This window comes from Melanostigma gelatinosum, assembly GCF_949748355.1.
Source record: "Melanostigma gelatinosum genome assembly, chromosome: 2".
NCBI lineage: Eukaryota > Metazoa > Chordata > Actinopteri > Perciformes > Zoarcidae > Melanostigma > Melanostigma gelatinosum.
Window position 1 is genome coordinate 6,608,254 of NC_136635.1, and position 26,114 is coordinate 6,634,367.

Below are 26,114 nucleotides of genomic sequence, written 5' to 3' on the forward strand. Positions count from 1 at the left end.
CACTGAGCTACACACAACTTTACAGGATATATAAAATGAGCACTTTACAGCTTCTTTTTTGCTGTCAATATTTCATATGTTTAAGTAAGTAATGAAGAAAATAAAGTTATCAATTGTATGAAACTATCAGCTCAAAGATCCACTTACAAGCTTTTCTGAAGATTCAACCGCTGCTTCATCTGCAAACTATACGCTCTGATACGCAGCTGCCAAGAGTCACACAGTGACAAACATGAATGTTTCCCATAGAGGATCCATACAATGAGGTCCACTTCTGCTGAAAATACCTGTATGCATGTGACTAACTCCTGATAATCATCCAAACAGCTGTTTGATTTAGATCTGTTTTTATTTTGATCGTTGCTCCTTTGTTAGCTGCTCATGATAAAAAACAAAACAATGTAAAACAAACAGATAGTAGCCCAAAGGAGCGCTGATATTCTAACATACAATGGTGGTTAGGGTGTTGATATGTTGTCAAGATATTGATGTCAAAGAAACGCTCTGAGCACCTTTTCGATGAAGCACTGGAATGAAGCGCTACCCAGCGTCCCGCAGCCGCTTTTCTGCCAGGAAAGGTGCTATGTGGACACAGTGAGGCATACAGCTTATCATGTCAGCCTCTAAACTCAGTACCGGTCGACCTCTAGTCTGATCCGTGTTCACCTCAGGTCTGGGGGAGGGTTGTAAAACCAGCTCAGCTGACACCCGCTGACCCGAACAATTCAGGCTAAACTCACTTCATCGTGCTGCTCTGAACGGACTTCAACGGAGAAAAGTGACAAGAAACCTCGTGTGACGTGTCCTTGGCCAGACGTTGGTGGTTACATGGTTGTAGACCGCCGCACGCACGCACACACACACACACACACACACACACACACACACACACACACACACACACACACACACACACACACACACACACACACACACACACACACACACACACACACACACACACACACACACAGCAGCCAGAGTACAGAGCCAATCCAAATCACTGCTCCATCTCTGATCCCATCGCGGTGGCGCTGTTGATAGAGAAGCCCGGGCCACGGAGACCACCCATATACCCCTCCCTCCCCCGGTGGTGGGCACAGCTCTGCCAACAGCTGGGTCCTTTCCAGCACCCCGGAGTCTTGGTCATGGAGACACGTCGGCTCTCATCACTCATACTGCCCTGCAAACAAGCGCCGATGCACATGTATAACACACACACACACACAGACTAATCAAGGACATCAGGCAAAGTGAAACTTGATCGATGTAAACAACCTAATCAGATTTGCTTCAATTTGATGTGTGAGTGTAAGTGTGTGTGTGTGTGTGTGTACCTAATCCAGGTCATGAGCTCCACAGTGTCTGGATCAAAAAACTCCCTCAGTTCTGATATCTCCTCCATCAGCTTAGGCCAGAACTAGAAGGAAACAGACAGGAGATGGAGATTCATGAAGGCCGTGAAGCAGAGCGTCAAAGCCAGCGACGCATCTTCAATAACATCTCCTCACCGCACTGAATACAGCAGGGTGTGTGACATCCATTTAGACTCTTCGGACTGAGAGAAATAAATAAACAGGGATGCATTCATTCCGGGTGTCCTGATTACGATCCAATTGCTGGTTCTCATTTTCTCCCACAACTTCCATTTCAGGTTGTTTTTTTTCCCCTTTTCTCATGTCGTTGCGCACAGCTTCTCACAAACGGCTCCGTCATGAGACCAACTATACAGACGGTGAACACAAGACAGGCAGAGGAAACGGCATACCTTGTAATACAGGCAGCCGATCACCACCAGTGGGACGGCGTGTCTGACGAGCCTCAACTGCGAAACGAGGGAAAGAAAAACAGCAGTGACCAAATGAGAGCACACAATGGGGGAAAAGTGAGAGTCAAACAGAGATATACCTCAAAATGAAGACGAGCACATAATGAGATAACGGGGGGGTTAACAGACGGACAGGGCAGCATTGCGCACAAATATCACATCTTATCTGAGCCAAACGCTGTTGCTGTCGTGTTATGTTATGACCACACTGACACCTAGTGGCCTCACTGGCGACGTCGTCACCAGTCCAGAGCAGAGGCTGTGGAGTCGAATGCAACTCACTGGGCACCTCAAATCACAGAAAAGGGAGATATGATGTCTCATTGCGGTGCTGTCAAAGTCAGAGGCCAGCGGCATGCTCATTGGAGGCTGGTAATGTTGGCTGTCACTGGAGCTTTGCATCAAACCTCAATGCTTCCTGAGCACCCAGCAAAATGTAATGTAACGTCAATTGAACGTCTGTTTGCTCAGATAAATAAATAACTTATTTGAAACTGAACTTGGTTTGGGCAAAGCTCTTGTTACCACACCAATGCTCTCAGGTGTTTGGTATATTTCGTCACATAAGAGCACTGTTATATGTTTTATATACATATTGTGAAACTAAGACAAAAGGTGTTGATCGTGAAACACAGACCTTGTGTTTGTATAGAAACAAATGACCTGGGCATTTCAAAGTGGACAAGAGTAACACTGTGGACTGGCCCATGTATATACTATGTATTCATTTTTACATGTAATAGGGTAAACATGATGAAACTGTGCGTCACACTTTAAAGCAGCAACAACCATTTTTTTGGAATAACATGAGCATTAATTAGGAGTCATGTTGGAGCTCAAAAGGCGCTGAAGGTAGAGCACATGGGGACTTGATGCAGGTGATGTTCTTCACCACCAGCTACATCTTCACATCACACACAACAATCTGATCTGTGACAAGCGCAGCTTTAAATGCTCAATGTGTGTAACAGGGGTGTAATAGTTGCGATTCAGAAATGAAAAAAGCTCAAAATTACAACAATTATGACAATTCTCGCAGGAACACAAAAACACTTCAAAAGCACACACGCACAAACAAGTTTCAAATGTAAAATCAAACTCAATTGTGTTTCAGGAGAATGCATGACACCCTGAGTGTAACATTTACACTCAGGGTGTCATGCATTCTCCTGCATTTACTAAATATAGCTTTCAAAGACATCAAAGGAAAAGAAAAGCAGGAAGTGCAGCCGCTGTGAGCTCTCACCAGAACTTTGCTGTTGCAGCTGAGCGCGTTGAGAAGCAGAGTCCACAGCTCCTTCCCACACACCCCGTAGGCCGCGACTGCACACATGTGGCCGGTCCATATATACTTCATCCTGGGCGGGAGACAGAGGCAATAACATCAAGCAGAGTAGGCTGTTAAATAGTTGTTGCTGTTTAAACGTCTCACCTGGTTCAATTTTCACTTGCTATTTATGTGTTTCGTATCATTCTCCGTGATACAAGCACAGAAAGATTTCTATTTAAATGTGATGCTTGGACATTAGGATGTTCCCTGGAGCCACCAGTAGGGAACATTACATTCAAACAAGACAACCAGACTGTCTTTAGTGTAGCGGACGACGTAGCGGAACGGTTCCAGGGCTGGTTAGACTTCATTTAGAGACTTTTTTAGATCTATGTTCTGATTCAAGGCACATGAATTACAGTTCTCAAACAAATGAGGGAACGATTGAGTGAGCAGTGGGGAGAAGACAAGAGGATGAAATGAGCTGAAACCTTGTTGACAGGAGCAGCGAGAGAGAGAGACAGAGACAGAGAGACATAGAGACAGAGACAGAGAGCGACAGAGACAGAGAGATGGAGAGAGACAGAGAGAAACAGAGAGAGAGAGAGAGAGAGAGAGAGAGAGAGAGAGAGAGAGAGAGAGAGAGAGAGAGAGAGAGAGCGAGAGAGAGAGAGGAGGCATGATGAATTGCAGCCTCACAGAAATAAATCTCAGTGCCGTTTTTAATGCAAAGGAGCTGTCTGACAGGAACCAATGGCTTTCTCCTCTTTTGGCCTTTCGCTCTTCATCAGCATTTGAGGGAAAGTGCTGAAATCAAATGTGTCACTTTCTCTACCACCTGGCTGCCGCCGCATGAAAGCCTCTCGGATTGTTCTCCCCTTGCATGAATTCAATCAGTGCTTTAATTCATGACTGTAACAGGGATGCATTGTATATATGTATGTATGAAATGGGCAGTAAATCACATGCCATTCCAAATCCTACCCGGCACACATGTACCACAGGAGCACAATGTGCATCAGCGACAGAGTGACCCAGCTACCTTCGACACAGCGCTCACAATCCTATTCAAATTAAGTTGCTTAAGTGAAAGTTTGAAAACCTGCATCCAAATATTCCCCTTTGCTTTTGGATGGAGTAATTGCAGGTTTCTTTTCATGCAGGGGAAAAGGAAGTGATGACTCCAATCGTAATCCCTGCAATTTTCTTTGACAGTCCTCACCGAAGAGCCAAAAGTTAAAGGCAATTAATACTTTCACAACAATGCATCGCACATGTCGAGCACGGCGGCCGCTCAACCTGGGAAATGTACTGATGGTTCTGGCAACGCGGGCTTTGTGAGGCCCAAAGCAGTGAGGCGTTTACTCAAAACGGTAACACGCATCCAGAGAATTAAGAATGTGAAATTCTCCTCTGGTTACGATAGAGAAATACCACAACGTGTTATAGTTGCTGAAGCAGCACATAAGCCCTGGTCACGAAATCCTGTCACGTGATCGATACGAATATGGCCCCACAACAAACGTGCAGAGAGAGGAAGCAATACTCGAGACAAAGAGACCACAGGCAACCCTGAAGGAGCTGGAAAGGCAACACGTTGCCCCACAACCACACGCCTTTTGGCCAACCAGGTCCAAATGCAGGCGAATACTTTCACAAGGCTCTGAAACAAGGTTTGTCATTTGATCACAGAGTATGGTCGGGATGGACTCCACCAGGGGCCCACCTATAAAAGCAGCCATCTACAAGCAATCTTATATTATCAATAATTCATAATGTCCCTGAAGTAGCTGGAATATATGCCAGGCTTGTATACCGGCCTGTTGTCTTCTACAGTTAACCACAGGTTTCTGTAAAAATACAATTTTATCAATGATGATAGCAGACTACATCTTTGGGAAATTGTCAGATAGTAACTGAGTGATTGAGAAACGTCCTCAATAAATGACTGATATTCGTCAGTTCACACATTTAAAGGTTCTCTCTACAGAAGTCAGAGCACATCTATGAGCTCCACACGGCTATCGGGCTAGAAGCTAACGGTGCTAACGGCGCTAACAGAGCAAACGACAGCAACAGTGTACATGAGAAGTTGACAAAGTCACCATGACGTCACCCATTGGTGTGTGGACGGAGGTGACAGAGAGACAGAAACACTGAATAAGACAATTTTAGGTGACAAAAAAGGTTGCAATTAACTTCCATGAACTGAAAACACACAAGGTTTTAAGTTGTAAGACATAAACACAGACAACTCCCTGACCGGGCAACGCCTCAGTAGCGAATCACAAGGTAGCCCCGCCCTAAAGTATACTCTGCTTTATGGTCAATTTGACTCTAAATGGACCATAATCTACTAAATGAACATCATGCTGTATTGAAGAATACTTGAAACTAGAGACTGAGACCATAAACTCATGTTTACAATGTTTACTGAGGTAATAATTCAAGAGAGAAGTAGAGTCATTTTCTCATAGACTTCTATACAATCTGACTTGTTTTTGCAGCCAGAGGAGTCGCCACCTGTCGGTCAGTAGAGAGAATGAAAGATTAAGGCACTTTAGCATTGGCTTCACTTTACAGACCAGGAGGTTGCTGCATGACCAAAAATGCACTTGCATTTGTATATATAACTTCTAGGGAGAGTGACTTCATTCTCTGCTCAGGTAGACATGACTCTACTATGAACCGAGTGACAAATGTAGACATCTGTTGCTGTGGTGGAGGCCAACATTGTTTGCTGGTCATAGTTCTGGTGTGACCAATACAAGCACATTTGTCACGAGCCAGCATGACACAGAGGCAGTGGAAGCTAGCCAGCTCAGAGAGCGGAAACATTCTGGGAATTCAAAACGAAGTGGCTGGTTATGAAAGTCGCCCGCAAGTATGATGTTTCTGTTCGATGGTGAGGCCGAGGCGGCAGCGCTGGAGTCAGGGCTCCGGACTTTGGCTTCTATAACTGGGGCCTCAGAGGGAACCTGCCAATAGATGATGCAGTTAGGTGAAGCAGAGGAATGGGCCACGGGGTGTGTGTGTGCGAACAAGAGAGAGAAGCAACATAGAACGGGAGAAGATTACATGAGGTGAGGGGAACGAGCCCATTTGTTGAAAAGGAGCGACACACAAGGTGAAATATCGAACAGTACAGAGAAAGTGCCATGTAGAGTTTTTATTGTCTGCTTTTCAATACAGTTAAATAAATAGCATTTTTCATTTTGACCTCCCAACTTTGCGTGGGAAGTGGCCTCGGCTTCTTTCGATTCCCATTTTGCACGTCGGTTTACAAATGATCTCGTGTGGGTGCTTCCCGCACAGCATCTCTTAGCATCCACAGAAAGTGTGTCGTAAAGAAGGAATAAAGGTTTTGTCGAGCTTTGGATTTGTCCACATGCAGAAGTAACGTGCACGTGGCTGCAGGAAGAGACAATCTGCATCAAAGCCTCTGGAGTGTGGCGTCTATCTTTCGAGCATTTCCAAAGCCAAAAACACGAGAGCAAAAAGTGTAAAGAATGGATTAAACAGAGTGTTTATCTTTGCTCCACTGTAAACTGCAAATAGCTTAGCATAGCTAACAGCATGTCTGGCTGAGTAGTTTACTTACTTAAATCTAAAGTCCACTGAGCACATCACTAACTAATGACATTAGTTTATGGGGTTACAGGTTACGTTGTCAGTTTAATGGTCTGCTTCCAAAGAAGGAGTGAGAGACGCTGCTCAGTTGTGTTTCTTTTCATTTCAGTGAAAGAGAGAAACTTCAATTCAGAAGGTGTGGTTGTATGGTATGGTTGTATTGCTGTGTATGTTTTTCTTGTCTGTTAATTAGACTAAAATAGCCGAGAGAGCTTGTTGAACGTAGTGACTTTGTCACTACAGGGGGCTCACACACACATCGTCACGAATATAATGGAAATTGTCAGACAATTTTAACATTATTCCCAAACTAGGAATGTCACAAGAACCGATGTGTCGGTACCCGGTTGATACCGAAATTCTGAGAACGTGATGGCCCTCGTTTCTCTTCAGAGCTGCAGGTGCCGTTGCTACTGGCCGGGGGTAAAGTCGTTATCGATGCCTGTCTCTTCCCTGATAACGCCACATTTTGAACAACAAATCTGTGTTGAAATCATGGAGGAAAGCTAGTTAACGTTAGCGGTTTGCACCCAGTGGGCAGCACAGTCCTGCGGAGCCAACAGCTAACGTTAACGGCGGTACAATGAGTTTCATTATGATGTGTTCATCCTCTATTCAGTAAAAATTAGCATTAGGGGAAGCTAAATTATGAATGTACTCAAATGTAATCTTGTAAAATGTAGTTTTTGGCAAGAAACCTGAAAAAATCCCTGCCCATCAGGCTCCTCTGTTTGAAAAAATAAGTCAGATTGTATAGAAGTCTATGAGAAAATGACTCTACTTCTCACTTGATTTATTCCCTCAGTAAACATTGTAAACATGAGCTTATGGTCTCAATATCTAGCTTCAAGTCTTCTTCAATACAGCATGATGTTCATTTAGTAAATGATGGTCCATTTAGAGTCAAACAGACCATGAAGCAGAGTGTGTTGTGATTGACAGGTCGCTATCAGAGTCGTATACGGCGTCTCTCCTCCACAGTCCAAATATGGTCACTTCTGTTCACTGGTTGCATTAAAACAAGATGGCGACGGCCAAAATGCGAAACTCAAGGCTTCAAAACGGCAGTCCACAAACTAATGGGTAAAGTCACGAAGACTACGTCCACTTCTTATATACACAGTGTGTGATTATAACCGCGTTAACTTCCTAACACCAGCTCTACATGCTATTGTTTTGTTTTAGTTTTGTAAGCTTAGCAGTCAAACAGTGTTTTGCTGGAACGAATAAAGTCTGGTCTTACATTGTTTCTTACAATACAAGACAAATGCTGTTTCGTTATTGCCATGTCTTCTCCTGGCAACTTGTTGTCTGAGAAGCTGGGCTGTAGCCTCAGTCCAGCCATCATTAAAACCCCTTTCACAAGATTGTCCCTTCAAAACAAGTCAAACCAAGGGGGACGGGGCTCAGCAAGCGGTCTGTTGCCTTGTGTCGTGCAAATTAACTACGAAACACGTACAGCTGTTCAGCAGTAACTCGCTGTTCAGAGAGGCAGTGTGTGCCGGGGCATAAGCCGGCGTGGGATGGTGCTCGGAGCGGGGGGCTGATCAAGGCTAAAGTGGACCACTCAGACACTTGGTGAAAAGCATTTGAGAGGCACTTTCCGGGATTCCAAGCAGCAGAGAGGAAAGGTACATTTGAAGAGTCCCCTCCCCGTCTGGGAATCAAACCGCTGCGGCTACTTAGGAATGTGTGCGAATCTCAGATAACTGCGTGTACACGATCCTGCAATTACATGAGCTCACCTCATCGTGCTGAAAGCCAGGAGGCCGTAGAACAGGGTATGCAACAGATTGTAGGCCACATCTGGACGAAAGGCCGCCGCTCGCGCCTCTCCGCCTCCTTTCCTCTCCTCGGCTGAACCTCCTTTAGGTCTGCAAACAGAAAACAAAACAAAAAAGGGCAGCGAGACAAAAGACAGCAGTGATACATAAAACATTACAGCCAGACGGAGGGTAGGTGGGTGGAATTATTCAGATTATTCAGATCTCAGTAGCTGTTCTTCAGATTGCATTAGCCGCTTACGCACAAGCGGACATGCAGTGATGCACACCCACGAGCGTTTGTGTCTGCGGGAGTCAGCACACAGACAGACAGAGGGAAAAAAGGCCCGAGGGCAGCGGTGTCACTCCCACGATTTGGCCTCCCGCACTGAATCAGATGGACAGCGGCTCCCATTTGAATGCAAATCCAAGCTGAAGCTCTTGCTTCTACGTGAGGTGGGGTAAACTGGATTAAATGAATCCCCCAAATTGGCAAACAGCCCTGTGTTCTACGAGGTTAGTATTCCAGCCCTCTAACGGGCCCTCTAGCGAGTTGATATGCTAATGTCATTAGCTCAGCGCGGGTCCTCACCTTGCACCGCAGGCAAATGGAGCCGGTAGGAAATTCTGTTTTACGGAGCTGGATGCAACGACGCCATTTCTGAATCTGCAGCAGTGTCCGGCGGAGACTTGGGGCTGGTGACTACCACTGAGACTGGGATTCTGCCACCGAAGGTTAATGTTGTGTTTGAAGGAATTTGAACAAACTGCATGTTAGTTGTTATTAATTATAGTGTTTTTTTTGGTTATCTTGTCACTCAAATGAGGTCAAAGGGAGATGGTTGAGAAGAATTAACATAATATTATTTACATAATATTTCCCTATAATAAGTCAAATATGCATATATTTACATGCCACCTGATAATAACCCTTAATAGAGCGGAGGTTGAGAGAAAACGTGTACACCATGTGTGTTACCGTGTCTCTCCTCCGACACAGAGCTGCCAAATGCCACCATCCATGTGACGGAAAAAAGTTGCTTCCACGTTACACACCCCCCCCCCCCCTCACCCACCTGAGGTTCTGCAGTGCAGCCGCAGCCAGCATGGAGCTGAGCAGCAGCATTGTGAGGGCGTAGGGATACAGCAGCAGGGTGCCGGCCAGGCGCTCCAGTGTGTCGAGGGGCAGCAGGCCGAAAGCCTCCTCGCACAGATACAGACTGGCATCGAAATCCCTGCAGGAGGGGGGGGGGGGGAAGACACAGATGGGAGGAATAGAGAGAGAGAAAGGGGAAGATGGAAACAAAAGAAGTGAGGTTTGTGATTAAAACTTCTGATGCTTAACATTCACTGCTGAGGTGACCCAGCAGAGTCTATTTACGGTTTTGTCGGTCCGGTGTACGAGCTGAAACACGGTGGATTTAATGCATACTGGCTGAACCAGCGTTTGTCATTATGACACGTTCTGGTGAGTTAGAAATGAGCCTACATCCGCAACCTGTGCCGACGGCGTCACGGGGTACAAATCCAGCTTGTGTCGCATCAGTAATGAGCAATATCACGAAGTGATTAACATAACATGTTTGTTCATGAACAGACTGACGGAACAGTAAAGAAAATATAAATTGACTGACTTGTTATTCATAATTAAAATAATAAATCGTACACAACAACTTGGTCGGAAATCTTTTAAATTCACAGAAATTACAAATCAAGTGTAAAGCTTTTTAATGCAGCAACAAATTCAAAACTTGCACAGTAATTCAAATTGCGGTGTTTAATGTATAGTATAAAAACAGACTTGATTGAACAGATCGGCCCCGTTGTCACTGACACCTGATGCAGCTTTTTCAGTCAGTATTGGCCCGAAAGCCGATATCAGTGCATCCCAGCATCTTATGTGGGTTTGGTATTTAGGGAAGCCTCCCAACATTCACCGGATATATGTAAAGTCATGTAAATACATGTAGTGGAGTAAAACTAATGTAGAGCAGTAGAAGAAGAAGTAGAAGTTCCTCGAAATTGTAAATGCACCCAGTAACTAGTTCATATATGACTTTCACAAGACATCTTGGTCACGATCCAGCTAACTGCATGTTTGGCCTCAGGGTTTGTTGCTCTGACAACAACACCAGACCATGAAGCGCTGAAGAGTACCGGCTTTGTCCGTCATCCACAATCAAATCAAGATACGTTATCTATCCGCGTATGAAGAACAGCAGAGCCCAGTTCTACAAACCAGCTGGAGACAGCGATTCAAAAAAACAACCTTCGTGAGCTGAAGAGAAGTGTATTGTCACTGACGTGTTTCTTTTATAAAGCAGATGTTTTCTAAATAAACCGCGTCTACTATCTCAAGAAAGCATGAATGCATAGTCTACCTTTTGTTTGTATTGTTGGGTTGTTATATTTTACAGCATTCATTTTCCGCATTACATCGGCAACGCTGCTCCTGGTTAAACAAGCCGTGCTCTAATTGATCTGAGAATTGAGATATTGCAAAACTCAAGGCGCAGAAACAAAAACAAAAGGTCAGAGGAGTGAAATTAGTGTTGGCGAGGTGGAGCCGGAGAGAGCGTGGAGGGAGTGCTGCATTTTCCCAGCCTCCTGAATAATTGAGGGGGGGGGGGGGGTTGTGAGCTGTGTTATCTCCCACCACAGAGCAGCTATCAAGTGGCTGAGCAACTCAACACACACAAACGGTATCTGATCGGTGGGAGGCCTGGTGGCGTTACATCAACATCTGTTATTCGCACACACTTCACACTCCGGGTGCTGCAATACTGGTGCTCAGCGAGTAATACAGTCGAGCTGCATCGAGTCAAGAGGTGCTTGAGCTCAGGCTGTGCAGACTCTGCTGCGCATGTGTGAGCACACCTTAGTGGCAAAGTACGGATTAACGAGAGTAAAGCGGGGCGGAAGAGCGCGTCAGTCTGTTCTGTGTGTGTGTGTACTGCGCGTATGCATCCACGTAGTGTGCGTTCATACCTCGTCGGCCCCAAGGCGAGCTTTGACTTGATGAATTTAAAGATGTGTTCGTCAGATCTGAGCTGAAGAGCTCTCTGTAAACACACACACACGCACACACAGATAAGGTCATCTTGTCAAGGCTAAAGATCAGCATGCTGAGATGTATAAGTAAATATGGGGAGGAGGGGAGGAGGAGCACCTTGGCCAGGTAGTTGATGGTGAAGGTGAGGAAGAGAACCGTGGTGCTGTGGAGGAGCAGTTTGGCCAGACGAACCAGCGGGCTTCCCGTCTTCAGACCGGGCTGCAACAAGAGATTAGTCAATGCTTGGCTGTCACAATTATCCAAAAAACACGATTCCATTTGTCTTTGGATTGAAATATTTGTTCCCAGTAAGTATCCTGACAGCTATGCCATCATTAGACCACGGAGTATTGATTTGTAAAGATCAACAGTCAACTGTTGATCTTTTAAAAACACATTTTAAAAAGATGGTAAATGGACTTGTACTTGTACAGCGCTTTTCTAGTCTTCCGACCACTCAAGAGCTTTAACACTACAAGTCATCATTCACCCATTCATACACTGATGACAGGGGCGACCATGCAAGGTGTCACCTGCTCATCAGGACTATCTAACATTCACACACCGCAGACACAGCGACAGGAGCAGCTTGGGGTTGAGTGTCTCGCCCCAAGGACACATCAACGAGTGTAGCACACTAAGGTCATGTGATATAAAAATAACTTCTTTCACCAGTCAGTTCGGAGCGAGCTGGAGAACGCGAAAGCAAAAGGAAGGGCCACTAGTGGCCTTTAGATTGCAGGAGGGCACAAAATGGTGTTTGGCCGAACGCAAAGCGCCAGCTTGCACATTAACCAGACGGCAGCCAAAAGTTTCATTGCGGCCATTAATATTAATTAGCTACAGCTGATATCATTCGCCGTCGAAGGAGTTTTTCATTTAACCAGTGAAGGCTTGAAAACAAAACCAAAAAAATGTTGGAAAGAGTTGATACGCTGCAGGCTTTTTTTTTTTTCATAACATGAATTTTTAATGTCGTTCGGAGCCAAAAGCTAAAGTCTAAGTGAAGTCACGAGTCGTCCAAGTCCTGTGACTCGAGTTCACGCCTCTAAACCATGTACGAATGGCTTAATGAAGCCTTTCACAATAAGAGCATGTGCTACTATGTAGAAATGATCTAAAGCCAGAAATCTTTCCCAACCTCCCTCCATCTGTCTCTCCTTCCCACTTTCAGCCTGTCTCAGTAAATGTTTCTGTAATTGTTGCTGTGATACGATCTGATTGAACTAAATTGCATTCACACCTGACAGGAAAATGTGTGTCCAGCATACAAATTGGAATTATCTTCAACAAAAAAAAAAAAACGAACTGCAGCGCCGCGCGGGTTAATCTTCCATCTGTGTTTTGTGAACGAGCTACAACAACTGTCTGGATATTTGTCAATCGTGATTCTCTGTGTTCCCAATTCCTGCCTTTTACTTGTATTACACACATACACACACACACACACACACACACACTAACCTGGCAGTGTCTGATGAAGAGTGCGGCTACGATGAAGCTCAGGACCAGCGATCCCAGTATCATAGAGTTACAGAACTGGAGGAGCCACACGCTCAGCAGACTGCACACTTGAACAAGGTACATAGTGGTCACCTAGAGGAACGCACACACACACACACACACACACACACACACAGTGAAGTGAGACTCAAGCCATTATCCATCAATGTGTGCTTCCATAATAGTGTATAAATACCTGCAAAAATACTAACAACTCTTTTACAGTTACAGGACTAAAGCTAACAGAAGCTAAATAAAACATTTTAAGACGGACTGAATAGCTCCATGTTCGAGATATCTTATGATATATCATAAGTGCCTGGTCCTTGTCGGAGCCATACCTGTGTGGTTGTCAGGAAATCGCCACAGTCCAGGGTGTATATGATGAGCGCCTGGACGAGCAGGATGAACTGGTTGAACTGCCACGTCAGACAGAAGCAGAACGTCGTCACATACATCAACCACACCATCACCTTCTGAGGAGGGAAACACACACACACACACACACACACACACACACACACACACACACACACACACACACACACACACACACACACACACACACACACACACACACACACACACACACACACACACACACACACACAGGGGTTAGACATTTAAACTGGTGAAGGTTGATTTCTGTAAATGGGTTGGCTGTGGGGATGGGATGATATCGGATTTCATTGCACATCGGGATAAATACCGTTTGAAGAGATACGCTGAGAGTGGTGAATTTTCCACGTTCAGAATAATCGTGAATATCGTCACAATATCGTGACTTGGAAAAAGCCGCCTTGCTCGCTATGGTAGACAAGTGATCGCTATGGTAGACAAGTGAAAAATAGAGCCTGATTTTTGTTTTTTAATCTTTAGAAATTATCATGGAAGAAAAAACATGTTTTCTTTAAACAATCACCAAAACTACAGCGTTTATCATAGCCAGACACTGTAAAAACTGTAATAATTATAATCCTCAGATTGTCCACATCATATGTTTTTTAACGCTTCAATCAGAAAAAGCAAACAAAACTAAGCTTAAAACTGTGATATTTCATCAAAAACGTTTTAATCTACAATCTCGCGCTGAATAAACCAGATTCTGTAACAAACTAATTCTGAGCTCCTCAACTAGGAAGCCATGATTGATTGAGACCAACAAAACATCCGTGAAACTGTGACGGAACTGCAGGCTGATGAACACAGAGCTTTGAGGAGATACAGGAGAGGCTGTAAAAATGTGAACAGCTCAATATATACTGTATTTTAAATATTTTAAACATTTTTTGTTTTTATAGATTATCGGAATTACATTGTGAATCCCGTGTCTAGTCGTGTGGGTTTTTTTCTTCTTTTTTTTGTGCGTACCTGCTGCAAGGCGGTGAGCTGAGGCCTGAGGTAACAGGTGATGGCGGTGACCTGCAGCGCTAGGAAGGGCAGAGACCAGTTCTCTCTGAGGGAGATGGTGAACTCCACACGAGTGGTATCGACCCTGATGGGAGGGAGAGAGGAAGAGAGAGGGAGAGAGAGGGATGGATGGAAATCAATTGTTTTAAATGATGCAACATCAAAACTCCTAATTGAACAAGGTGAGACGTACTGTACTGTTTGCAACTCCCTGAGCTAAACAAGCAGAGGAGTTTGTTAAAATAAGGTGCACTGGCTGGTCTGAGGAGGATCAGTGTCTCCTCGGTGTCCCCCGCATTCTGTGGAAATGTTGGGACGTGGAGAGATGGAGGGTGGGCCGTCCTCTGGAGTTTGGCTTTTTTTGTTATAACAAGGTTCCAGTGAGTTTCAAGTGAAGTACCAGTATGTTTCAAACTGTTTCTTTTGCATCATAGCAGCTCTTTGTGTAAATTCTATGTTGCAAGTTGTAAAAGGTTCAATGTTTTAGGTGATAGACTTGTTCCTTTTCTTTGTGTTAGTTAAAGTTAGATGGGAATGTTCATACCGCTCTCATGTCTGACTGAAAACAGGGGTAAGCCGCAAACGTGGATCCGTCCCAAAATAACAACATGTGACTGGCAGCATCTTCTACACTGACTGACAAACACATCAGCTCATCTGCTCCGTGCACAAACAAATGACAAAAAATGACAACTTGTGATTTTACAGGGGGGTGAAGGCTAAGCATGTTGAAACATAAGTCTCTTTTGACTCAGAAAACTTGCCCATTCCCAGTTTGAAAGCCTTGTTTCTGTCCATGAGACGGATCAAGTCCCCACCATGCTCTTACTCCACGCACAGCAAAATAAAAGCTTGTGTTGTCACCAATAACTATGGCAATGCATTCATGGCCAACTGTGAGCGGTTTAGGGGGATTTTGCTTTGGAGCAATTCATTTTATTTTCCACTCAACCCTGCAAGACAAGAATCCTCTCTAAAAAAAACACATCTTTGCATTCACACCTGACATAAGAGAACTAGAATATATTAAATGACCTCATTCACAGAATTGTGCTGCTGAAGAGGTTCATTAAACTCTTGTATTTTCCTTCAACGGGACCTTTACTGTACGGCTGTCTTAATGACCACCTTGTGAATGCTTGAATCTCTTCATTGCACTGTTCTTGTAATCTATCTATCTATCTATCTATCTATCTATCTATCTATCTATCTATCTATCTATCGAGAGAGAGAGAGAGAGAGAGAGATTAATGCATAACACTTAAGGCTTTTACACTCGGGGGGGGGCCTGACGAGTACATGAAAGGAAGAACTATTCATACCGGCGGCTATGCAAATTTGCAACAGTTGCAGCACTTTTTCAATAAAAGGTTTGAATGGATTTACAAACTTCCAGCATCTAACAGTCTGTCTGAGGTAAATTGTTGTGTAGATGAAGCTACTGTATTATATCGAGTGAATTTGAGTTCCCTCTAGGAAACAGCTATGCAGTGTATAAGTCTAGGGCTTTTATTGTGAAAGGTAAGAGCGGCAGAAAGGTTGAAAGGAGTACATTTTTAATACATTTTGCCAGCTTGGTTCAGGACTACGGAGCCTCCTTGTTGTTGTACACTAAAGAGAATACGTCAGTTTCACACAACGTGATTGGGTGATGCCTTCATTAGCGGTGCCAAAGCTCAGAAAAATCAACCTCGTTCTGAAAAAAAAAGACATCTCCTTTTCGTCGCATAATATTCCCGTTCTGTGTGAAAGCACTATTGGCAAAAATAGACTTACACTGAGTGAGGAAAAGCAATCACGGTTTACGTTTTCTATCCAGAATCTGAGATGGAAGTAAATTATGTGATCCAATGAACAATCAAAGCGTATAGGAGGAGAAATAAATGTCAGCATCATATCAAGGGCTGATTACTAACGATAAACACTCAAGTAAATAGAATGAAGACATGAGCAGTTACAAAGCACATGAGTCATATATGTTGGAAAAAGAGTGGATCATTCGATGTAGATCGCTCACGTACTGGAAATGTCAGAAACGGGGATGTAAAGTGTCACCACAAATACTACAGGACATCCCTATTAGCTGTTATATGTTCAAATACTATGAATAGCAATTAATTATGAGGAATGGCGTAAACCTAGCTCCTCAGACAGGACTAACAGCTAATGACTGATGAAGATACATCGTGAGATTTAAAAGATACACGACAGGAATCAAAGCGGGGCGGATTTCAGATTATTCACACAAATGTCGACAACAACAGGAGTGCATGAATGCTTGAGAACGTATTTTTTTCTTCAATTGACATTGTTTAAAGATGTCCTGTGGACTGTTCTTTTAAACAAAGACTGTTTACGTTCACTGTTGCTCCACAAAACACATTGTGAGTGTCGGTGAGGCCTGACAAACATGTTGAATGCATTTACTTCCACATAAAACATCTGCAAAGACAATATTTCCTGAAAAAGTTTGAAAACTGCATTGTTTCCACCCACGGTCACTTGTTTACAGTACTCTTCTTCACCACAGAAATCTAGTCAGCTGAGCAAGAAGATGGCTGAAGCGACTTCACTGAGAAACAACTCAGGCTCTTTTTAACCCCCTTTACATACAATATAATATAAAATAGCTAATTTTAGACAGTACAATGTGTAACCAATGTAGCAATGAAGCATGGTGGAATTAGCAAGCTAGCTGACTAACCAGCTGTCCTCCAAGCCAGCCCAGGAAAGGCGCTGGGATTTGAAGAAAATTTGACATAGTGGCCAAACGGTGGAATTGCAATTTCCTGGCCGGTCACATGATGCCATTGGGCCCAAAAAGACTCTTTCCCCATAGACTTACATTGGGAAAGAGACGTCTGTTAATCAGCTTCCCAACATGATCACTTGAATAGCCTCGATTTAAGTCATTAGGTTCTAAAAGTTGAAGAACGCTCTAATAGCCGAGTTCACAGTTATTTTCCTTCCTCCGTTTATGACAACGAGGCTGGACCGAGGCGGGGTCAAAGGAAACATTAGTGCGCTTGCTCTATGGGCCCCATGCATGTGGAAGAGTTCATGAGCCACGGAGCAAGTTTCATCGGAAAGAGCGGGGCGCCGCCTCCGACACTGTATCCAGCTCTCTTCATACGTCCATGCTGTCCGCTGGTTAGCTGAGAGACAATTGACAGAGCTGCCCCTCAACTGTTGAGGAGCTTTGTTCAGCTCGGCTCTGAGCACATGAGCAGAGCTTGGAGGTCTGCCTCCAGGAGAGATGGTAACGTCCCTAAACGTGGCTCTACCTTCGCACAATGGACTTTATCTTTTAAAGCCACTGAAGAACGGAACAAGCTCCCCGTTGATATCAAAGAACTGCACACATTTCCCACCGAGGTAAAAAAATGGATTTTAAGCAACCAGTCTGTCATTTTGACGACCTGATTCTATAACTTGGTGCGACTCATACATGTAGTATTTTGACACTTGTATTCTGTTTAGTGTTTATTCCATTGAAGTGTGTTTGTGTGTTGGCATAAATAGGTAGTTGGTCCATTGAATGTATTTTTGTACATGCTCCCTGATGTAAATAAATGTAATAAACTAAAATTCCAAAAGGTAAGCATCCAATTCACAGACACACAAACATGGTTCAAATGTAAGGGCTATTTTTACTCTGTTTTTTTGAAGCGCTCCTGTCACAAAATGAGTTGCGGGGGTTTACACATGAATGCACAGAGCTTATTACCCACCTGTTGAGGATGTACCAGACCCCCGTGAGCGTGCCGGCCAGCCAGGAACCCGACAGCAGCCACGCTGTGAGGTACAGAGCAATCACGTACACCGCTTGGAGCGAGAACACTGTGTAGATGTAGAAATACACCGGCTCCAGATAGGACTGGACCCCCCCCCACACACACACACACACACACACACACACACACACAGAGAAAGCATTAGTTCATTAGGCGCTGGACAGAGTTGGACTGCGATCAGACTCGGGAACGTTGTGGCCTTTTCAAAGTGTGGTCCGATATTTCCCTCGCTGGCATTCTTGTCGCGGCGACATCTCCGAGGGAGCTAAGTGACCGTTCCTCGGTTAATTGATATGCCAATACGGAAACCTTTTCCTCCAGTGTGACAAGTGCAGGTGTGCCGAGCCACGTCAAGACCAAAAGAGATAAAATGCCAGAGCACCTCAAACGCCCCGACAGCCTATCATTCATAACACGACCAAGAACTTAGTGCATCATTACGACAGAAGAAAAATGTGGCAGTGTGTGATGTTGTTTTTACATTTTTCACACGGCGAGAATGCTTTGTTTCAAAACGACAACGAAAGTCACAGAGACCGTCAATCATTTGGTTTGTTGTGTAATAGTGGTGGTCATTACTCCAATCTTTTTGTGTTTTACAAGCCAATTGTGAAGAGCTGACAGCTGAGTGATGGGGTACCTGTATGGGCAACACTCTGTAGAGAACACTGAGAAAGACCTCTTGGTAGATATTCATTCTCTGCAGGAGATTGATGGTCCTCTTGGATTCTGTCAAGTTGTCATGGATCAAATCGGAGAGCCCTAGGAACACACACACACACACACACATATAAAATGACTATCTTCACAGTGACGGAGAGTGATCGTGATTATTGGGAGGAACGGGTGCGATTCATGTTCCTCAAAGCTCCCATTTACAGAGTACGCCGCTGATTAAGGAACAATAACAGTGTTTGAAATGTATGCTACCGGCTACAACCAGTGTGTGTTCAGCTTGAATCTGATCCCGTAGTCGCCGAGAGCACAATGGAATACCTGAACCCGTCGTCGGTGCATTCCACCTTAGGATCCTCGAGCATCACTGCATTCATTCAATTAAAATAACTAAATACTGTTGTTCCTCTCCCAACCGTCTAAATATGCCTGGGTTTCAGCCAGTGTTTGACAGCATATCTCGTCCGAAGGGAGCCTACCGAGCCGATAAATCTCCACTAACATGAAAGGTTTTCATCAAATAAAACATTAACCTTTAGGGGGGAAAGCAGATGAGCTAGTTCACACGGCAAACGCAGCAAATGTCATCTATCAAACTGACCACGAGAGGAGATGAGTCAAGTCTGCCTCTTCTAAAACGCTTCCTGCAGGAAATGCGGTTCATGGACAAGGACGTTCTTCCAAAACAGCAACTCTGAAACCCCACTGCACTGAGCACACCTGGCATGCATTTGCCAGACGAGAGACGTGTTGTACAGTCGGATTATTTCACCAGACGTGATCTCGGGCTGCACGATACATCGTTTCAAAATCGGCATTGCAATGCGCACATGCGCAACGGTCTCATCGCAGGACGTGCGATGTCGGCAAATCATGCTTGAATGCGTTACATATTTTTTTGATACATAAGTAAAACTTGCACAGATTTCATTTTCCACGACGAATCCAATGTTTCACATTAATTACGCCCTTTCTCCCTGGACGGGGGCCCCCTGCTTCCAGAGCGTGACTGTCCTCGGCAACGTCGGGAACCCCCCCGACCCGTCTTGAAACACCGACCCTCCTGGTCTCCTTTACCATCCTTTGTGGGTGTGACTTTCTTTTGCTGTGTCATCACCATTCACACCAATACAACCAATGTGTTTATGATTAAATTACTGACGAGAGAACCACATTCCTGTATTTTCCATGTTGTAATATATATCGAGCTCAATGTCAGGTTGTTCCAATATCTTGCAGCCCTAACATCAACATATGAGAAACGTTGGTAAGAACCCAAATGTTTCTTGCCCCGCCTGATGTCGCTGTATTCCTCCCTCTGTCAGCAAGTACTTTGGCGAGTATTATTGGAAAAAAAAATTGTAAAATAAGGCCCACATTGTAATACACTGTAGTTATCCTCTAACCCATGAAGACTGGTACTGACGTTACATCAGCTCATACGCATGCTGGTGTCATCATTCCAGAATGGGGCAGTGGGTGCAGTATCATTACTATGCATTGGGTTTGACTGGAACAAAGCGTGACACTAAACCTGCAGCAGAGGGCTGAGTTTGTGCTGCAGGCTGGTGTCAGCCTGATCACTGCTGTGTTCTTGATCCATGTAGGACCATAAAAACCAGCACTGTTTTCCATAAACAAAATAGATATTACTACCCACACAACGCGCTTCCCTTCAACCATTCCTTTTTCATCTTTCTTTCAAACTGTCATTTTTGCTTTCTCCCCTTTTCTTTCCTCACTCACTTTGCTTCCTTATCCTCTCCTTCTTCCCTTATACCTCTCCTCTCATCCCTGCTTCTGTCACTGTCCTTCCTTTTTCTCTTTACACGCCTCCTTGCATCCTTTTTTCTGCCACCTCACTTGTTTGGCTTTCCTACATCCCATCTTTTGTTTTCACATTTCTTCCGTGACGCCCTCCCTGTATTTTTCTCCTCCCTCCCGCACCCTTAGCACCGTAACTCTGAGTAACTTCTGTAGTTTCTGCACATCGAGCCTTTCTGCTGACGGGAAAAGAAACACAGACCGAGACAGAGAGGGAGGTCAGCCAGTTCCTCAAACTGATTGCAGCTCAATTATTTGCCTTAGTGGCAAATTAGGCCTGTTTCCAACTGGGTATTTTACATGATAATGGGAACAAATAATTTGACTAATTTCCCTCAGACCAGACTGTGCGTCACAAGAAGCTGCAGTGATTTGTTTGGTATGGTTGGAAAGTTAGGGGGAGAAACAAAAAGTGTCTTTCTCCTTGTTAGAGTGGGTAGAGACAGCCATCTGGTGTCTATCCATGTAAGAAAGTACATTATTGTATTATAAGACAATGTTCAATAATTACAGTTAAAATAACAATTATCACTATAAACATGAAATGATGGATGACATCATTTCATGCTGCCTGGTGGCCATCTGTCACTGGCAGACTGTATCAGCTGTAGTGAGCTACCGACTCGATAAGGTCTCGTGATGTACCTCTGAACCGACTTGTGGATTTGGATAATCGTTAGATCCCAACTCATTAAGCTCAGAGACATTAAGCTAATGTTAGCTCCATTAATTCCTTCTCTCTCTGACCGTCTCTTTCGTGATAATGGCCGACTCGTATTAAAACAAGAATCCCGTAAAAGGGTCTTAAATAAATGTTTATTAGCAAGATAAATGGTACGATGCTGAATCACTGAGGCTGTAGCTACATGTCCCAGTTAAAGTCCTCCTCACCAGGTGATGAGTCATGGAAAAGACAAAAAAAAGAAGAAAAAAAAGATTTACCGCCTCGTGGTTGTATGCCTGTACCAACCCGTGCATGTCCACGTCAGTCCAAAATGTCAACACTTCTTCATTTTATCCTCTTAGACATTTGTGTGAAATTGTCATAATTAGCGTAGGATTTCTTGAGCTGTGGTCAGAAATGTGTTTTGTGAGATCAGAGTTATCTTTGACCACCAAATTCCAATAGGCTACGCTATCGTGTTCATGAGAACGGACTGGACGGACAATTCAACAACACAATGCTTTCAACCACGGCTGTGGCCGGCGCAGAGGCACAAAAACAGCTTTGTTCTTGCGTTGCAGTGTAGAGCTGGTTAGTCGTGCTATCATAAGTTTGATAAAGAAAAATGTAAGATCAGACTGTAGTTAGCCACACGACCCGGTGTGGCTAACTAGCTTATATACCGGTTTGTATTTTCAAACAGTGTGTTTTCACGTTTGAAGTCACAAAACGCTTTTAGGATGACGACGTGAGTTCCACACAGTAGGGAAATACTACATGAACAGTGCATGGTTCAGTCTAAATAATGTAGTTAGTTAATGTAGGTGGTAGCAATACTGCTAGGTTACGACTGTAGTAAGCTAGTTAGTCCGACTTGCTAACATTTGCAGCCTATGCTATAACAGATGCACACTGTTTAATCCATTCACAACACTTTTCTTCTCGTGTCTACACTTTAATGATACAGAGCATCTCTTACTAGAGACACATGCACATTGCTTCATGTGGAGAAAGCCTGAGCGCTCATAACACCAAGGATGACATAAGTGCACAGGCTGACATTTGATAACTTCAATAAAAAGTCAATATTGGTGCAATATGTATCCGGGAAAAAATGATGTTGCCACCATAAACACAGTTCATACCTTCCTGTATGGACGGGGCCTGCAGCATCTGCTTGTAGTAGGAGTAGTACAGTCCACACTCGGTCCGAAACGAGATCTCCCGCTCCACCTCCTGAAAGCAAAAAATAAAAAGGTGGGTTTTTTTTAGTTGCATGAAACCAAAGACTTTTTAAAAATATGGAAAACAGATATCCTGGCACAGCATGACAGAAACACGGAGGATGGAGGCAAAGCAGCTAATACACTCGTAATCCTCGGCAGTAACAATGAGACAGGTAGCGCGGCGTGCATGTGTGTGTGTGTGTGTGCTTAGACGATGGCTTCCCAAGAGACTTCCCGCTTGCCATGCATGATTACTGTTCCACTGGGGGGTAAAAAAACAGAGCGCAAACAGAGAACAACCAGCTGCAGAATATTAACTCCATCAATCTATCGTGTCCCGTGAGTAAATAGTTTTTATAGCTGTGCTCCATTTAAAAAGACATTCTTTGACCATAGTGATACATTTCTTTGCCATATCGGCTGTGATTTGACTGTTGGGTGTTTGTCAATCCGAGGGAGCTCGAAATCTGCTTGAATATAATATTAGTAATAATATTAGTATTATTACGATGCCAGTTATGTCATCTTGTTTCCAGTGACCTGGCATTGAGGAATAGACCTATGATTAAAAGCTCATCCCACATAAAAAAAAACAAATGAATGGACGCAAAAACCGTAACAACTGATTCATTGACCATTGACACGGAATGGAACAGACCCGCTGATTTCTATTCACATTACAACGTGAGCTACCGCGACATTTTGCGACATTCAAATACACTTTGTACATAAAATGTCCCATATTCTAACCGTCTATGAATGTCCCTCTGTGGCCCGTGGCCCCACCCTTACAGCGCCATCTCATCATCTCAAGTGGAATTGATGGCAGAATTAAATTAGCCTGGCTAATTTAATTCTGCCATCAGCTACCTGACAGCAGGTATCAGGGAGGATCACAACCATGCAGGACACTGGGCAACTACAAGCGAGAAACTACACAGGCCAGTGGTTCTGTGTCCCAGACCAACGCGGGTGTCCTCACCAGCTCCTTCATTGCATTTATGAACCAGTCGCTGATTAATTGAGTGAAAACCAGCAGGACTTTGAGACCCGAGGAGCACAATAGAGAACCACTAGTCCATAACACAGTCCTAACATCTTACATACATATTAAAAAAAGAGGCCGCACTGTGAGCACAGTGTGAAAACAATGTTAATCGGAAATAAAAAAAAGACCCTCCACCGCCGCGGCCCGCCCACAGGGATGCTGTTCATTAGACTGTTCCTGGGACGTAGTGGGCAAGTACAGGCGGTGCTTGACTGACATCTTCCTGTCTCTCTGATCCATTGTGTTGCACCGTTCAGGGTGGGGAACTTATTATTCGTAACCATTATACATACACGTCCACCCCTTAATATATACAGGGTATATGCCTCAGACAATGAGCAGAGAGGGTAGACTTTATTTTCAAAAATGTGAATTCACCAATTATAAACTCCAACCATATCTTTTTTCCCACAGAAGGACAACATTGTGGTTACAGACGCAACATAAAATATAACATATATGATCCTGTCTATTTAGCTCAATTGGGTACAAGAGGCCTTCATCATATGGTATAATTGTAACACTACAATTTGCTCTTTTCACAGCAGCCATTTTTGTAACACACAAAAAAAAACAGATGTATAAAATGAATTATGGTCCCATTCTATTTAGTGCGTCACAGCCAGCATGTACAACAGGCTACCAGGGCTGTGGCCCACCGGGCTAAAATGAATATCATGAATTACACCTGTGTGATCGCTGTGGCTGCTTCGACACACGGTATATTGGTGCATCTATGTCGTGTAAAACTTTCTCAAATCAGTGTAAAACGATTGTTAGTAAGTATCGAATATAAATGATTCTCTCAGCCTAAAACGTCTACCCAAAGCAAACCCAAAGTAAATTGAAAGCTGGTCTTGGAGGACATGCATGGTTTTGGTCTCTTGTGAAAGGTAACAATGTCCAATAGAAAATCATCTGAATCACTGTAAGTGACTACTGGCATTGAGGACAGAAGATTTACACACGGAAGTAGAGGGTTTATATTTCGGCCTGAATATTTTCTTGAAAACAAATGCTCACAGATTACTATAGCGGGGACTAAAGTTAACAGACATGAATTAATTCATATACTTCATGATTTATTCCTGTTTCATAAAAATATTTTGCCATTTAAGTGACAATAATCTTGTTTTGTTTTAACTGCTTTGCAACATATTGCTTGTTGTTTATCTGACTGTATCGTGATGTCGTTGTTATTGTGACCATTGTATGACGTATTGAGACACCCTGTAGTCTGTAGTACAAAGTCTTTTCAAAACTACATAGAAACCACCTGTCCACTTGGCCCCTAACTGAGGCGAGATGCTTGTGAAGTTGAACATTTTTTACGAAACATAATTTCATATGATATTCAATGAACTTATTTCATATAGCCTGGAGAGAGTCAACCGACTCCTACTGTAAGAGGACATTGGACAGCTGAGGGTAGTTTTCATTTGCTGCGCTCAGCTAATCAAAGTTTAAAATGAACGCGGCGTCAGAACTCCTACCGTGAGCTGAGAGAACCACAGCAGGTTCTCGTGTATGGCGTTGACGCACCAGGCCTGAGTCAACGCCAGCAGCCCGGCTAATGACAGCCCGGCCGCCATGGAAACACGCCGTCGCCAGGGCCGCCGGGCCACAATGCCCGGACCGGAATGAGGTCCGGACCTTCCGAGCAGAACCGCCTCCCCTGCGCCCTCCTGGGCGGCATCGGACCGCTCTGTGCCCCGCATCCCGGTACCGCTGCGTCTCCCTTCATCTGCAGCATCTCGCGGAGGGCCCGCATGATGTTGCAGCTTGCTCGGCTTAACTCTCTTACGAAGCTCCATTGCCTGAGACGGCAGAGATCATCAATACACTCTTGGATCCTTTGATGCGCTGAATTCAGGTAGATAAACAGCACGCTCCCGGGCCGAGTTATAGAACTGATCCAAATCCATCACGGCGGTAAGTGTAAATGCGGTGCGCTTCTCGTTTCTTGAAGTCAGTCCAAATAAATTAACTTTTTAAATCGCTTCAAGTTCCTTGCCAAAAAGGAAATGTGCAAAAAAAGCTTTCTCCGAGGGAATGAGCAGCTTGTTTCCTTCCCAATCCTCCTTTCGAGTTTGCTCGGGGCAGAACAAGCCTTGGCTTTCCACCAAGAACTCTGATGAGATGGCTAATCCTCAGTTTGAATTGAGGTCAAAGAGAACGGGCCCAGTTAACAAGTTCACACGTTGCTCATTACCCCGAAAGCTACTTCACTCCTCACCAGGCACCGATCCTCCTCGATTCCGTTTCCCTCTGCTGCCGTTTCCTCTTCATGGCTTTTTCAATGACTCCCATCCCTCTGATGCAGCGCTTGAAGAATCCGGACGAGCTTCCGTCCAGCGCTGGCGTCGCATTGTACTCCTTCAACGACGACCAACATCTGCCTCCCTTGAACTCCAGCAGCCACTTCTA

The 26,114-nt window shown here is 44.3% G+C and overlaps 1 protein-coding gene across 2 annotated transcripts in view; it reads right to left on the reverse strand.

Moving 5' to 3' along the window:
- dpy19l3 (dpy-19 like C-mannosyltransferase 3) overlaps positions 1 to 26,114 on the reverse strand; it is a gene marked incomplete at its 5' end in the record, with an annotated part of 48,992 nt that overhangs the window by 15,846 nt on the left and 7,032 nt on the right. The window contains 14 exons of one of the 2 annotated variants that reach the window (XM_079287035.1): positions 1,338 to 1,420; positions 1,769 to 1,825; positions 3,075 to 3,186; positions 8,474 to 8,602; positions 9,568 to 9,726; positions 11,480 to 11,553; positions 11,661 to 11,762; positions 13,008 to 13,139; positions 13,388 to 13,522; positions 14,418 to 14,541; positions 18,188 to 18,333; positions 18,891 to 19,012; positions 22,559 to 22,649; positions 25,181 to 25,501. In XM_079287035.1, coding sequence (XP_079143161.1) covers positions 1,338 to 1,420; positions 1,769 to 1,825; positions 3,075 to 3,186; positions 8,474 to 8,602; positions 9,568 to 9,726; positions 11,480 to 11,553; positions 11,661 to 11,762; positions 13,008 to 13,139; positions 13,388 to 13,522; positions 14,418 to 14,541; positions 18,188 to 18,333; positions 18,891 to 19,012; positions 22,559 to 22,649; positions 25,181 to 25,501 — 1,787 coding nt within the window. Of the gene's footprint in view, positions 1 to 1,337; positions 1,421 to 1,768; positions 1,826 to 3,074; positions 3,187 to 8,473; positions 8,603 to 9,567; positions 9,727 to 11,479; positions 11,554 to 11,660; positions 11,763 to 13,007; positions 13,140 to 13,387; positions 13,523 to 14,417; positions 14,542 to 18,187; positions 18,334 to 18,890; positions 19,013 to 22,558; positions 22,650 to 25,180; positions 25,502 to 26,114 lie in introns of those variants that run through there. The other variant, XM_079287036.1, reaches the window with a different exon arrangement.